This window comes from Hippoglossus stenolepis, chromosome 1 (assembly GCF_022539355.2).
Source record: "Hippoglossus stenolepis isolate QCI-W04-F060 chromosome 1, HSTE1.2, whole genome shotgun sequence".
Taxonomy (NCBI): Eukaryota; Metazoa; Chordata; class Actinopteri; order Pleuronectiformes; family Pleuronectidae; genus Hippoglossus; species Hippoglossus stenolepis.
The window spans coordinates 32,379,356-32,396,168 of record NC_061483.1 but is presented as its reverse complement, the minus strand read 5'-3'; the positions used below and the strand labels follow the sequence as shown (position 1 = coordinate 32,396,168).

The 16,813-nt window shown below is 42.4% G+C and overlaps 1 protein-coding gene across 1 annotated transcript in view; it reads right to left on the bottom strand.

The window, feature by feature from the left end:
* Nucleotides 1-238: 238 nt before the first annotated feature.
* Nucleotides 239-16,813, bottom strand: part of pdcd7 (programmed cell death 7) — a 36,499-nt gene continuing 19,924 nt past the window's right edge. Inside the window, exon 5 of the mRNA XM_035163714.1 lies at nucleotides 239-1,459. Within this exon, the coding sequence (XP_035019605.1) occupies nucleotides 1,339-1,459 (121 nt within the window). The 3' untranslated portion in view covers nucleotides 239-1,338. The remainder of the gene's footprint in view (nucleotides 1,460-16,813) is intronic.

Below are 16,813 nucleotides of genomic sequence, written 5' to 3'. Positions count from 1 at the left end.
AAGCAGTGGTGGCTGGTTAATACGGGGCGCTGGGTTGCCGCCCCCTCCAAAATCCTGAGACAAAAAGCCTATATATAAATGCTAAACATTATTTTATTATCTAATAATAGGTTACTCCTACAAGGCACCTGGTTGACCCTCGACGCCGTCTCAGGTACATCCGCTGCGAGCAGACTGGCAAATCCAGTTATTTCTTTACAACACCCAAACAAGAAAAAAAGAGGATAAAGGAGCTTGGTCAGTCTTTAACCATCTTTATTTTGCTCATGTTCACACAGGCACACACACAGGGAAGAAAAGAACAGTCTGTTGCATGCAAGGTAATGAAGCATAGACCTATAGACATCTCATTGCAATGGCTAATTATAACAACAAACTTTAACTGCCCATTTCAGGTCATGCTCTCTATCTATTTTGCCCATTGTTCATTGTGTCAGAATTTATATGCTAAAAGACTTCTGAGTCGTCAGGTAATTGTAAACATGAGAGAACCCCGCCTTAATTAAGACAAACTGCTGCAAGGTGTGTTTACTAGTAACTTAAAGACTTGTTACAAAGTTATAAAAAAAACAATTTTAGTAGGGAGGGAAGGCAGATTACTGGATAAATTGAAGGCAGGAACCATGCCGGTTAACACCCCCCTAGTAAACAAATAACCTACTAATTACTGTTCCAATTCTGTGAATGACAACCTGACATTAAAAATTACAATACAATTTTATTAGGGCGGTAAAGATGAGTTTAAATACACTAACAAGAACTAGGGAGGTACAACCAAAGTTAAACTGTTCATTTGTGAAATAAAAATTATATATGAATGGCTTTAGCTTTGTATGAGAGAATCTATCACAATAGAATGACACTATTAGTTGGTCTCCACTTGGGTTCCGTTAATACTGCATTTCATCAGGTAGTCCAGAGCCATCATTAGACCTTATTACATATGTGCATGTTGTCACATGAACATTGTTTTTCTCCTCACCATGCTGCAGTGAGTTAACTGCAGTTATCACATCATCACTTTTTAGGTCTGAAATACAGAAATTTGGTACAAAATGGAAAACTCAAAGATGAAATCTTAAGTCACAAGTTCATTATTTTGTCAATTTTGTCATTATTTCAAGAAAACCAAGGCCTCTCTTTATCTAACAGTAATTGGAATTATTCTTAGTATATATTTATACAGTTTTAGTGTGCTGGTCCAGTCTGATGCAAGTAGATTTGTCTTAATTTCATGTCCTCCATAGGAGGTATAAGGATAAGGAGTGGGAGCTTTGATTGACACCTGTGAGTTTAATTCTGTCTCTTATTGACAGTACATACAGTGAGTCTGTCTCACTATGTGTGCAGAGTGGAGGCCCAGTCGTGGTGTGACGGGGGGTCTGGGAGGATCCAGCTCTGAGGAACCAGAGAACCATCAGGATGATCCGCTGCAACCGTAAACACATCCCACTCTCTCCTAAAAAAAACAAAAAACATATTACAGTCCAAGCACAAGTATATTTGGGTCATCGGCATAGGAATGATATGATATCCCATTAAAACGGCTGATGACGTTTCCTAATGGGAGCATGTAGAGCGAAAATAGTATGGGACCAAGAATGGAACCTTGTGGCACTCCGCAGTGTGGCCAAGGATGAGGTGTTATCTCCAATGGAAACTGACATTTGTCTATCTGAGAGATATGACTTGAACCAACTAATGGCAGTTCCAGATATGCCGACGCATTGCGTTAGTCTATTGATCAGAATTTTATGATCAATAGTGTAAAATGCAACACTGAGGTCAAGGAGCAGTAAAACGGAACTGAGTGCTGCTGCAAATTTTGACCATAGTGGCCTCAAAACTATAAAATGTATCTGTGATAATGGGGCAGCAAGTGAAGCAGCTATTAAGACTGAGGATTCTGCTAAAGTACCCAACTCTGCGGTCCAGTGTGGGGATAGGACCGTAGATAAAGACAGATTTGCCACAAGTTTTCAAGAAGTTGAAGAGCTGTTCAAAATCCTTGTTGGTGAACTCAGACTGCTGACCAGCCGTGTCATTGGAGGACGAGGAGAAACCTCCTGTGTGTTCGCTTGGCAGGACTGCCTAAACTGCCACTCACTGATGAAGTGGTGAATGTGTAGGTGAGCTAAATGAGGAGGGAGCGACCTCTGACTTGGACGAAGGATTATTTCACGATTCTGGGCGACGAAGAGATCCAGAGCATCGGAGCACAGCCTCTTTCAGCATCCTAGGATGGTGTGAGGATGTTGCTCGTGGTTGGGGCCGCTGAGTTTGTTTTCACGTAGATCTCTTAGTTACAGGAACACTGATATCCACTGGGGGGAGGATGAGCTCAAGGCCAAAAGGTGCTGTTTTCAAAGAATGATCCCGAGAGGGGAGATCAAATGCTTCAGAAAGATATTCTGGATGTGTCAGAGGGTCATCAGACAAGGCGGTGAAGCGGTTAGAAAGATTGAGTGGGGGTGGTGAGACAGCCTCACCAGAGCCACACTTCCGCCCGCGGACTACGGCCTCAGCCCAAGGGAACTGGTGATTTGGAGTGGAGCAGGATGAAAGCCGGGGACAGGTGGAGGGCTCCCAAAGAACTGTGTCAGGGATGTTTGCCTCGAGTATTTTGGTCTGCTCATCAATGAAGCTGCTCAAGATGGAGTCTCTGTTCCGCAGCTCATACAAAAGCCGCCGGATGTCATCCTTAAGGTCAACAATCTTTTTATTTGCTTTCTGAAGTGAGATACAGTCGCAAGGCAGGGATGGCATGATGGTTTGTTAGCTTAGTAGTCAAGTATAGAAATACAAGGTAGACTGGATGTGATTGTCGCATTAAGCAGGCGGAAGTGACGTTGAGTGGAGGCTTTTGATAACGGCCGGAGCAGGTAATGTAGGCTGTAACTTAAGATCCTGAGATCTGGTCGGTGAGATCTGACGTCTTGCTACAAATATTGCGTTTATATTCCGAGATCTTACCTGTTCGAGTACAAGAAAGAAGCGAATACTTGGTAGTTGGTGGATTGAGACGGAGGTTAGCTAGCCGGAAGTGGTGCTAGTGGCAGCAGTCGGGGCAGGTAGCAGCACAGACTGTCTAAATTTACGATCCTGGGATCCGATCAATGAGATCTAACGCTTTACTACAGTGGTTGAGTTTGTACTAGGGCTGAACGATTAATTGCATTTGCGATAAAATCGCGATATGATAAAACGCGATTTTCTAACCGCAACGTGCGCGATTACAACGTGCGAAAGAGAGTAGGGCACTGGGCTGCATCAACATTTCATGCTGCCCTTTAACCTGTTACAATGGCCTCTGGCTCAACGGAACAGTCAGAAACTGACTCAACGGAGACTTTAGTCAAGAAGAGGAACAGCACGTCGGTGGTGTGGAATTATTTTGGCTTAAAAAAAGATGATGCTGCGCAGTGTCAGGTGTTGTGCAGAGCATGCCGTGCTACCGTTGCTACTTCACGGGGGAACACTACAAACTTGTTTCAGCACTTAAAAAAATACCATAAAACCATGTACGAAAGTTGTATGGCCAAAATGGAGAGCACCAGTGCGCCAGACAAGCCAAATACAGTGCCTTGCATAAGTATTCACCCCCTTTGGACTTTTCTACATTTTGTCATGGTATAACCACAGATTAAAATTTATTTCATCGTGAGTTTATGTAATGGACCAACACAAAATAGTGCATCATTTGGAAGTGGGGGGAAATATTACATGGATTTCACAATTATTTACAAATAAAAATCTGAAAAGTGTTGAGTGCATATGTATTCACCCCCTTTACTGTGAAACCCCTAACAAAGATCTGGTGCGACCAATTGCATTCACAAGTCACATTTGCAAGTCACATAATTAGTAAATAGGGTCCACCTGTCTGCAATTTAATCTCAGTATAAATACACCTGTTCTGTGACGGACTCAGAGTTTGTTGGAGATCATTACTGAACAAACAGCATCATGAAGACCAAGGAGCTCACCAAACAGGTCAGGGATAAAGTTGTGGAGAAATATGAAGCAGGGTTAGGTTATAAAAAAATATCCAGAGCTTTGAACATCTCTCTGAGCACCATAAAATCCATCATAAGAAAATGGAAAGAATATGGCACAACCGCAAACCTACCAAGAGGAGGCCGTCCACCCAAACTGAAGAGTCGGACAAGGAGAAAATTAATCAGAGAAGCAACCAGGAGGCCCATGGTTACTCTGGAGGAGTTGCAGAGATCCACAGCTGAGGTGGGAGAATCTGTCCACAGGACAACTATTAGTCGTCTACTCCACAAATCTGGCCTTTATGGAAGAGTGGCAAGAAGAAAGCCATTGTTGAAAGGGATCCATAAAAAATCCCGTTTGGAGTTTGCCAGAAGCCATGTGGGAGACACAGCAAACATGTGGAAGAAGGTGCTCTGGTCAGATGAGACCAAAATTGAACTTTTTGGCCTCAATGCAAAACGCTATGTGTGGCGAAAACCCAACACTGCCCATCACCCTGAGCACACCATCCCAACAGTGAAATATGGTGGTGGTAGCATCATGCTGTGGGGATGCTTCTCTTCAGCAGGTACAGGGAAACTGGTCAGAATAGAGGGAAAGATGGATGGAGCCAAATACAGGGAAATCCTTGAAGAAAATCTGATGCAGTCTGCAAAAGACTTGAGACTGGGGCGGAGGTTCATCTTCCAGCAGGACAATGACCCTAAACATACAGCCAGAGCTACAAAGGAATGGTTTGGATTAAAGAATGTTAATGTCTTAAAATGGCCCAGTCAAAGCCCAGACCTCAATCCAATAGAGAATCTATGGCAAGACTTGAAGATTGCGGTTCACAGACGGTCTCCATCCAATCTGACTGAGCTTCATCTTTTTTGCCAAGAAGAATGGACAAACATTTCCATCTCTAGATGTGCAAAGCTGGTAGAGACATACCCCAAAAGACTTGCAGCTGTAATTGCAGCGAAAGGGGGTTCTACCAAGTATTGACACAGGGGGGTGAATACTTATGCACCCAACAGATGTCAACTTTTTTGTTCTCATTATTGTTTGTGTCACAATAAAATTTATTTTGCACCTCCAAAGTACTATGCATGTTTTGTTGATCAAACGGGAAAAAGTTTATTTAAGTCTATTTGAATTCCAGTTAGTAACAGTACATAATGGGAAAAAGTCCAAGGGGGGTGAATACTTATGCAAGGCACTGTATCTCAAGACAGGGATCACTGACCGAAATGTTTGATAGTGTCACTCCATATGACCGCAATTCAAAACGGCACGGGGAAATCACTCGGGCGATAACCGAGTTCATAGCTAAAGATATGGTGCCTCTCAGCACGGTGACCAAGCCTGGGTTCACGGCATTGATAACTACGCTTGATAAACGGTACAGTATACCCTCCCGTACATACTTCAGTCAGACTGCCATTCTGGAGCTGTACAAAAAGTGCAAAGAGAAAGTCGCCGCGGAGCTTAAAACGGTGGAGTTTTTTGCTACTACTACTGATATGTGGTCAAGCCGCACATCTGAGCCTTACCAGAGTCTTACAGTCCATTTTATTGATGAAGATTTCAACCTCAAAGCTCGCTGCCTACAAGCTGCGTACTTCCCAGACGACCACACAGGGGAAAATATTGCAGCCGGCCTGAGAGAGGGGCTTGCCAGCTGGGATCTCCACGAGGAGAAACACGTCTGCATCACGACGGACAACGCGTCAAATATGGTGCTGGCTGCACGGCTTAATGAATGGACGAGGCTCCAGTGTTTTGGGCACAGATTACATCTTGCCATTGGTAAGTTATCATGTCGTGTGTGTGTGTGTGTGTGTGTGTGTGTGCAAGAGAGAGAGAGATTCACCAATTTACAGAAATCAGTGTAGGCCTATAGTATAAAAATCTAATGTGTTGATTAGTAATCAGGAAGCTGAATATACAAATATATAAATTATGTTGAGTTGTGGAAAGTGGGTGGGATGAAAGAAATTCATACTCCCCCCATTCCTTTTCGAATATGTAAATTGAAATATTATGTGTTTTGATTTTATGTGCTTATATGTCTGTCTGTGGTGGAATGCCCACCTGCATTTATTTTTATTTTTTTTATTTTTTACATGCTCGAAATAAACACACACACACAAACTGTTTATGTGTTGTGTGTGTGTGAGATAGAGAGAGGACAGGGGTGTGGATGTGTGTATTTCAGAATGACAGAGAATGTGAGTGTGTAATGGTGATAGCCTTGTATCACAAAAGTCAAATTGTTTGTAATACACTACTTTTTATTTCTTTCAGAAAATGCACTCAAAGATGACAGAGTGTCAAGGGCAACAGCACTGTGCAGGAAGCTGGTGGGGCACTTTTCCCACAGTTGGAAGAAGAAGGCAGCACTGACGGAGGCACAGAGGGATCTCAAACTCCCTGAGCACAACCTCATAACTGAGTGCTCAACAAGATGGGGATCTAAAGAAATGATGATTGCCAGAGTGCTTGAACAGGCCAAAGCCATTTCTCAGGTATTGTCTGGTGATCGATATGCACGCTCCCTCATCCCAACCTGGCAGGATATTGACGCGTTGGAGTCAATTCACAAGGCACTGCATCCTCTACTGGAATTTACAGATGCTCTTTCTGGAGAGGAATATGTGAGCATCTCCTACCTGAAGCCAGTTCTCCACCTTTTTGCCACATCAGTCCTGGCTGAAGATGCTGAGGACACTGACCTGACTAAATCAATAAAAACCAAAGTCCTAGCATACCTCAATAACAAATATGGAGACCCAAACATCCAGGAGCTTTTGGATGTTGCCTGTTTCCTGGACCCTAGGTTCAAAACACAGTTCATCAGTAATGACAACATCCCTGCCATCAAGACCCGACTGAAGACAGAGATGGTAGACTTAGCAAAACGTACATATCGGGTAAATGATAATTATGTATTTCACAAAAACACAGTTTTTCTGTAAAATCTAACTGGAAAACTAATGGCTGTTTTTTTCATCTAATAGGATAAGAGGTCTCGCACTGAAACTGTTCCTCAAAGTGCACAGCCCTTGGGGGAAAAGGCGAAGAGGTCTCTTGGCAGTTTTTTCAAGACCAGTGCGGCCTCTCCGTCTTTGCCTGTAAAACCTGAAGATGTCGCAGAGGCAGAGGTAAACAGTTACCTGATGACTCCTGCCATTGATGGAGAAGATGATCCCTTGGCTTGGTGGAGGGTGCACGAGATCAGCTACACACAATTGTCCACCATGGCCCGCAAGTATCTTTGTGTACCTGCCACAAGTGCTCCCTCAGAGCGTCTTTTTAGCACAGGAGGGAATATTGTGACTTGCACTTGCTCATCGTTGAAGCCAGCAAAAGTTAATATGCTGGTTTTCTTAGCAAAAAACCTGTGAGCCACTGAGAAAAAAACTGTTGGATCATTATGGCTGGCAGTGCCATACTCATTGTGAAATTTAGTCTGTGAGGTGTGTTATTGTTGTGTATTTCAGATAAGTGAGGTTGATCTATATTATAATATTCAAATTGTTTTTTTATTGTCTAATTTACAAAGTGCATTTCTCCGTTTTTTATTTATAACTTTATTTACTTTTATTTTACAAAATATTTTCAAAGTAGTAGAGGCAAATTCTATGTTTCAGTTGTGTGAAATGTTACTGACTTGGGAGCAGTAAGACACCTATAATTTTAAATAATTTTTTTCTTAAGATGGTAAATTTTGCACACAGTGTTTAAAAAGTGCATGCCTTGTGTTTATACTTACAATGACTTTGTTTAAATTACTTAAATGCACAGTGGCAAAGCCACCGATTTGTTGTTCTTGTTTCTGTAATGAGCAGTTAAATAAAAATGTAAAATGTGGGAAAGAATATTTTACACTAAATGTATCTAATATTGTGTTGGTCATATTTAAATCATTCATTACGTTTTGTTGGGGAAAAAAAGAGGATAAAATTAAAAAATCGCATATTAAATCGCAATCGCAATATTGGGGGAAAAAAATCGCAATTAGATTATTTTCCCAAATCGTTCAGCCCTAGTTTGTACAATAGAATATTACTTATTCTAGCTGCTACCTCTAACTAAGTCAGTTAGAGGTAGCAGCGCAAACTGTCTGAAACTCAAGTTCCCGAGATCTGGTCGGTGAGATCTGACACCTTGCTACAGGGATTGCCTTTGTAAGCTAGGATATTACCTGGTCAAGTACGAAAAATAAGTGTAGATTTGATAAATGTCGATTCAAGACGGAGTAGACAGAGCTTCTCAGTGGTACACACAACGACAACGCAAGCACAGAAACTGTCTATGAAACTATGAACGCAGTTCAAAATGGCACAGGGAAATTGCTCAGGCAATAACAGAGTTCATAGGGAAAGGGTTTACGGCTTTCATTAATATACTGGATAAGCGATACAGCATGCCCTACCGCACATATTTTAGCCAGGTTGCCATATCGGAGCTACATATAAAAATGCAAGCAGAGGGTCACAGCGGAACTGAAAACAGTATTTTTTCACTACTACAACTGGCATGTGGTCAAGCTGTACAGCGGAGCCCGATCAGTCTTACGGTGCCTTTCATTAATGAAGAGTTCGACCTCAACACTCACTGCCTTCAAACTACCTACTTTCCAGACGATCACACAGGGGAAAACAATGCAGCTGGCCTGAGAGAGGATCTCCATGAAGAGAACAATTATTCCCTTCAGCTTTCTCTTGTAGTGAATCCATGCTTTGCCCAGGCGCAGCCATCTTCCTTCTTCTTACGACGCACGTTACGTAAATCGATGTATTTACATAATCGATTATGTCGATAACGTCGCCCCAGCCCTAATATTAATGTTAATGTAGGGTTTCTTTTAAGATTTAATTAGATGTTAATATTATGTTTATTACGACTTTGATTTAACAAACTATTATCAAAGTGGTAGAGGCAGATATTTGTTCTCCTTTATTTTTCTGCAATTTAGTTTTTCTGATATGTTACTGACTGGAGATCAGTAAGGTATTTATTTTTTTATATTTTTATTTAAAGACTGTCTAGTAAAGTTCACACCATGTTTAAAAAGTGCAATCCACATGTTTACATGTAACATGTATATTACAATGACTTTGCACTATCAACGACCTGCCTACTACTCTCAACACAGAAACAGACCCACAGAGGTTACATACCTGAAACTCCCATTGGTGAAATTAGAACTGAAGAAGCCTCTTGAATGAGAGGTGACACGTCTTCAAGAAACCCAAACAAGTCCAGTTGCCTACGTGCACTTGTACAACTTCTGAAGATACCATGACCTGGATGACTGAGAATCTTCACAGAGTGACCTTGACCTTTGATCCCAAATTTGAATCAGTTTATCCTTAACTCTTCGATGCACGATATATCGAAGGTTTATCGTCACCTCAATATCAACATCCGCAATATACATAGCGTAAAAGACTGCTTGAACTCACGTTCTGCATGTCAATATATTGGGCCAATCAAATGGAGTCCTGCTGCCCTAAATAATAAATTAAAGATATTCAGATCATTGTAGGGTTTTTCCGACAATAAGAGAATTGCGCGGCGGTTCCTTCAAATCTCGCTTTTCCTCCTCCAGACTAAATTCTACTGTGGAAACTTCTAGTGATCATGTTTGTCCGGGGTCAAATTCATCACTATGAGCGGTTGATTATATAAAAGATTTGCGTAACTTATTTATGATAGAACCAGAACCTGAGGGAAAGTAAGACCTACCTCCCTCCCCCTCTCTCTCTCATGATGCCACAATATCAACACTGATCATCACATAATGATCAAAATTGTATTCTTTTTTCAGAGCAGCACTCGCATTCATCAGTAGTCCTGCTCGCTCTTTTCCTCTCTCTCTCTTGCTCTCTCACACAAACGGTTGTAGAAAAACCTTTGACAAGCATTTGACACTGTGTATGACCTTAAATACAGTCATAGCCTCTGACAAATGTCTAATTAACAACAGGCATAGAGACAGTCCCTCTCGAAAGGAAATGCACTCATTCAGCTAAGCATGTTTAATTGATTATGTGTTGTTACACTAATTGATGACAAGCACCCACCATACAGGTTAAGCCAATACGTATTTAGCCCATACTGAATCAATCTTTGATTGCAAGTAGGGCTGGGCAATAAAACGATATATAGATAATTATTGCGATGTAACTTTTCTTCGATAGACATTTCGATAAAACGTCGATAGAACTCATCCAATCCATGTTTTGACAGACAACACGAACAGCCAATGATAATGAGCATAGCGCTGTGCCGAACCAATCGTGTGGCTGGAATAGAGTTACACAGCACAGAGCGTAGGAGGAGGAGCAGCACACGTGCTAATGTTTGGGGTCCTGTATAGAGGTGGAAGACTCAAGAAAGTATTGAACAAATTGAAGACACTGGGAAAAGAGCATGTAGATAATTCTAATTGGAATACTAAGACGAGCACATTATGGGAATGGTTCAGCAACCTTTCTTGGAGAAAAATATTGCAAATAATAGGGATGGAAAGCCGTTCATTACGGTAGATGGCATAAAGAACGTGTACTTCCACTAGGATTAAACCTAGAGCATTGCATTTTTCACTAAAATATATCTATGACCTACTACAACTACAAAAAGGTCTATGCATGCCCCTGTTCACTAGAGCTCAGGTTGAAGTTATCAAAATAAGACTTGGACCGTATGTTTTGTTCAGCACCCACATTACGTTGGCTAGGCAAGGCAGGAAAAGCATAAAATTCCTTGACGGTTGTTACGTTCCTCGAGTAAAGTCCAAGGGTCCAACAATAATAATGAACTAAAAACAACTTTCTAAAAAGGGAAATCAACACTGATTAGCAGCAGTAACACTTGAACTCAAAACCACAACCTAAAACAAACTAAATGGTCACGCTATCAACACCAGCACATACGACCTAAGCAGAGGATATCACCAAATTCAACACAAACACAGCTTGAATGCTGCCACTTGGCCCACTGGGGCTGGCTGTCTGCTTCTCTCTGCCTCTTAACCACCATGGCCTTGATTGGTGATTGAGCCCAGCCGTGTACACTGACACACTGCAGCTGCAGGTAAAAGGGTGGCACCTGAATGGACACTGGGGAGAGAAAGCAGAGAGAATGGTGGAATAGTTCAGCTGTTGGCGCATGAACTTCAGAGGAGTAGCACACAGGATGGCACACATCTCCCTCACCCTTTTGCAACAGCACAGCACCGGCTCCAGAAGCACTAGCATCAACTTCAAGCTTAATGGGAGCGAGAAGCTGGGAGCAGACAACACTGGAGCACTGCAGAGGAGAGACTTAGCAGCATTAAAGGCATGACAACACTCATTGGTCCACACAAATGGAACAGCTAACTACAATCGTTGTGGCCTCAGGAAAATGAGCAGAAACACACATTTACAGACTTGGTTCTGGGCAACGGACCAACACAGTCAACAATGACATGCTCAAATTGCTCACAAACAGCAGGGACAGGGTGCAAAGGGGCTGGAGGCACTACCTGGTTTGGTTTGCCCACAACTTGGCAAGCGCTGCAGATCTTACAGAAACTCTCAACATCAGCTTTCATTCTTAATGACACCTAGATGACCAGACCATAGATGCTCATGTGCTAATGCTAGCACTTGCTGGCGACAACCAACAGGAATAACTATCTGGTAAACTGTATCCCAGTCCTCACCTCAATCAACTGCTGCCTTACTTGACTGTGCAACCCACTTGCGCATCAACACATCATTGTCAACAAGAAAAAACTGCTTCTTAATAAACTCATTAGGTCCTAAACCAGCAGCGGCAAAACACAAGATGGATCACTTTTCTGGGCGCTGGTGAGCACCTCACGGGTCAGTTGCAGTGACACTGAAGTAGCAGTAATGGATTCGGTTTCACCTTTAGGGTCTGTTGAGGTGCCGTTCACCTACCAACCAACAGCGGGAGATAAAACAAAACAGAAGCAAACAGAGATTCAGATAAATCAACATCCTGTGCCTTTTTACGGACCTGGGCTCTAGTCAGAACGCTAACTTTAAATACATCTGGAAAACTCTGAGGCAGATCATCATATTTTGAGTCAGAATATCCATAAAACATCAGGGGCAGGATAAACTTTACCTCCTGCTATATTGTTTCCCATGATGAAATCCACACCATCAACAGTAAAACATGAGCGGATGGCCACTGGGAAGAAACCAGTTTGGCCGGCACATAAATACGGTGAAGAGGTGCACGAGAAAAAAACATTTCAATACCTCTCACCACTGCACTCACATCACAGGCAGACTATACACTAAAGGGCAGAGCACTGGAAAGGATGAAGGACTGTCACCTGGTGCTTCTGCCTCCAGGCTGCGCAGTCTGCAATCAAGTGACCAGGATTATGACATTGGATTGTGCCACCGGTTTTCTGGTAAGAGTCACATTGAGGAGAATCAAGCATAGAAAAAACTTTTCTGTGCGTGAGAGCAAACTCATCCACCAGAGTAGCGGCCTGCTGCAGGGTGGTCACTTTCTGATGACAGTACGCTCAGGCACACAATTTTTTTATTCCTCCAACATCATCAGCTCAACCACAGAGGCCAAATCTTTAGCCTTACATGCCCTACACCAACGATCAAAAATAATCCTTTTATCTCTGGAAAACTGTGTCTGTAAGCCGCTGGCAATGGCTCATACGCTCGCATAATGGCGCTTTTAACCTTTTTATAGACAAGACTATCTTCCACTGAAAGTGAATAGCAAGCTTCCTGAGCTTTACCTACCAACTTACACTTAAGTAGTATGGCCCACACATCTTGTCACGTCTTGGCCAATGCAAAGCAATTGCGATATGACACACGGAACATAGGGACCAAAGACATATTTTTACTGTCATCAAATGCAGCATTAGAACCTGATCTCTGCTGGTTAACTGCGTACCAGCAGAGATGCAACAGAATTTGACTGCAGCCCTAACTCACGAATCTTAAAACCAGTCTCTAACTCTAACTCTCTCCGGAGTTGAATCTCTCACTCCTGCTCTTGTTCTTCCTTCTCTAACTGAAGACGAGCCAGGCGCACCTTTAATCGAGCATCAAACCTGGAGCCAGGAGATGACTCCACAGGAAAGGGACCGAAATGCGGCAATGTGCGCGGCTTTGCTTCCACCCCACTGCTCTGCCCAGCCGGAGTGAAACTAACAGGCTGCTGCTTGGTCGCCTCCCACAGCCGCGGCCTCCAAGCCTGGAGACTCTAGAGGTGCCAGTAAACTGAGAACACCCTTACTACACAAACTTTTTAATAGAACAGCTTTGATTTCCCCTTTAGCGAGCAAACTCGAAACAGGAATATATAATACACTGCAATCTCCTGCAAATCACTCTTAAACTTATCAAACTGAGTCAGAGAGGGATTGGTCACAAAATCATTCAAATCAAAGGCTGTCATACTGACCCATTAAAAAACACACAGCAAAACTAGCTCACAGCTAGCAACGGCGCTAATGCTACAGCTAAATCACTCTGTTAGCCAAATTAGCTCCCCAGCCACAAACAACTCACTACTTCCAGTGACAAACGGATGTCACACAAACAACCAGAAAACATCAGCGTTAAGTCTGGTCTTAACAACAGCAAACATCCCCAGATCCTGCCTAATCAAAACTTTACCTACCTATCTTCTGGAGCGTGCCGGGCTCGAGGCATCTTGAAATGCAACATCGCCGACCGAGACCCTGAAACACCTACCAAAATAATAACTGAGTGCCCGAAGGAAAGACTGATTAGGTCTAGCTGGACACTCACCTGTCTAGTCTGAGGAAGCTATGGAATGTTACGTTTAAGAAAGACTATCCAATTGACATCCAGATATCAACACCTACAAGAGCCAATAAAAATGGTAAAACATAACTTTTTCAAGGTCCAAATATGTAAGTGGACGTAGGGCCTGATTTACTAATGGTTTGCACGTGTAAAAACGTGTGCAAACTTCATTTCACCCGCAAAAAAAACATGCAAGCTGATCTACTAACGGTGCGCACTGAGGATTGCGTGCAAAATAACACACTGTTCATTTAGTACGTTTGCCTTAACGAATATGCAAATCGGGCATTTCTACCCGAGTGTGCAGATAAATAAGTAGATAAATAATATAATTGCGGTGATTGTGACTGCGTCTATTTTTAATATGTTTGAAAGGTAGGTGCTAATCTGCACAACGTTGCGCACAGATGGCTGCAGTTATTGTGGTGAGGAGATGGCATGGAAGAAGATTTGCCAAGGTTTTATTATGAGCTATTTTTTCATTTTGTTCTTCTTCTTATGTAGTGCTATCTTCTCTTAATTTCATTGGTTGTTCTTTTTGTTTTAGCTACAGCATTTTACTTTCAAGCAGATACTCTCCCATATCGCGTTTCTTTGAGTTATAGTAATATTTCTTTGCTGTAGCTCAACAACACGTTTGTTTGCCTCTTCCACTAACACCTCAAATTCCATGGCATTAAATTTCGCATTGCGCTTGCGGTAACTGCTCTTCGTAATGATCCATGGCAGAAACCAGTAACGCACGCAAAACGCTCATTTAAATGCTACCGCCTCTACCATGTTTGCACCTGTTATCATTCACGCAATTTGTTTTAGTAGATCCCCCCCAAAACGCCAAAAAAAACAATTATGCAATCTGTTATAATGCACACGCAATTAGGAGTCTATTTGGGATAAAATCAGGCCCTTAGTGGACCTGTGCATCCCTTGGGCTGTGGAGCTGTCCGGGGTCCCTGCGTCCATAGCCAGGTGGATTTCTTTCAATAAAACCATGTTGTTGGGATTTCCAGATTCCAGTCGCATGGAGTAGAAGCAACAAGTGGGTGCTCCTGCCTTCTTTCATGTTTCACCCCTTTATCCCTTCATTTCACAACCAAAGTGTTCCCTATTTAAAGCTTTTCGGCTACACTATAGATGTGCGCCTCGAAATTACTTCGAAGAGCGGCAGCTAGCTAGCTGAACAGTTGAGGCTATCTCCACGCTACTGGACCAGCACCGCGAGGCGCTGGCCGCAGACTTCAGGACCTCCTTCAATGTGCTTGAAACTAAATTTGACCAAGTCCAGTTCACGGGCGAGGATCACGGTCACACACCCGTCTCTCGGACGGTGAATAGTGTTGAGTTTAACTGTATTCTGTGAATGTCAACTTTATGTTCCTACTGTATTGTATATACTCTTTCAGACTCAGTGAAATGGCAGTTTTCCCTCCCTGGTAAGGCTATGTTCCCAGCAAAGCTGAAATGTTAACCTAGGGTTGTTTTTTTTTTATTATGACAACAACAGAGCTGAAGATGATGTGTAGAGAGACAGGAAGATTTATTTTTGCTATACGATGGGGAGTTTAAAGAGCTTGCTGCTGGTTTTTTTGGCAGCTGTCTTGTTGCGGGATGTTAGGGTGTTTTCCCCCGTCCTGGTGGTCTTTACAAGCCTTGGTCTTCCATGGTTTGCTCCAGATTTAATACTTGCCTTATGTATCCATTCTATGACTTAGAAGCACTTTCACTCTACCTTTCAGGCCAAGGCTAAGGGGGTCTCAATCCTCATTAATCAAAATGTTCCCTTTGAACATCCCAGTGTGATATTGGACATAAACGGTTGTTTTGTTATTGTTTTGGGGAAACTGTATAATACAAGGGTGGTTCCCCGCTAAGGTGTACGCCCCCAATGCAGACGACGTGCGCTTTTTTGAACATCTCTTCTCTTTAATGCCTGATCTGAACGCATACTCTCTCATTCTGTGATCTTAATTGCTGGTTGGATCCAGTGCTAGATCTTTCATCGCCTAACCCTGGAACTCTGAGTAAATCTGCCTCACTTATTAAAAAGGTCCAGTGTGTAAGATTTAGGAGAACGGGATCTATTGAAAGAAATTTTACATAAAATAATCCTAGTGATGTTTCCACGAGTGTGTTTCAGCTAAATTATACAAATTGTTGTTTTGTTTACCCTAGAATGGACCCTTTATACTGAAATACTTTATATTTACATCAGGGGGGGTCCTCTCTATGGAGGCCGCCATGTATCTTGTAGTAGCCCAGACTGGACAAACTAAACACCGTTTGAGTTTTTATGACAACTGGAGGTTACCACAGGTTCTCTGTCATGTTTGGAAGGGGAGAATGAGGTGAGGGGTGTTCAGCTGCAACACACAACTTGGTGAAGTTACGTATAGAGTTTACTGACATAAAGTGGTGACTTTATGTCATTAAATTCTATACACTGCAACTTGAAGTCCTTCCTATCCAATTATGGCATTTGTGACGTGTGGCGCTAACTCCATCCAAGCAGGAGAGTATTCCTTTTTCTCTCATGTTCATCATACCTTCTCCAGGATTGATTACTTAATTGATAATGATTTGCTCACATTTGCCTACTCCTGCGAATATCAGAGTATAGTGATATCAGACCATGGCCCTGTAGTACTAGCAATGAGCTTCCCTGATCTTCCTAAAGCAAATAGACACTGGCACTTTAACTCTGCCCTACTGCCGGACAGTGATTTTGTGAAATTCATAGAAGAGCAGATACAATTTTTCTCACGAACATTTCTCATGAAACCTCCAGCTTGATTGTTTGGGATACTTTGAAAGCCTTTTTTATTATTTCCTACCTAAAGGAAGGCCAATAATAAGCGTCTTGATTTGACAAAGCAAATTAAAGAAATAGACCTGCACTATGCTCATGCTAAAGACCCAGAGTTATACAAAAAGCGAGTGGAATTACCAACCGAATTTGACCTCGTCTCTACACACCCAATTGAACGCCAGCTTCTGAGGAG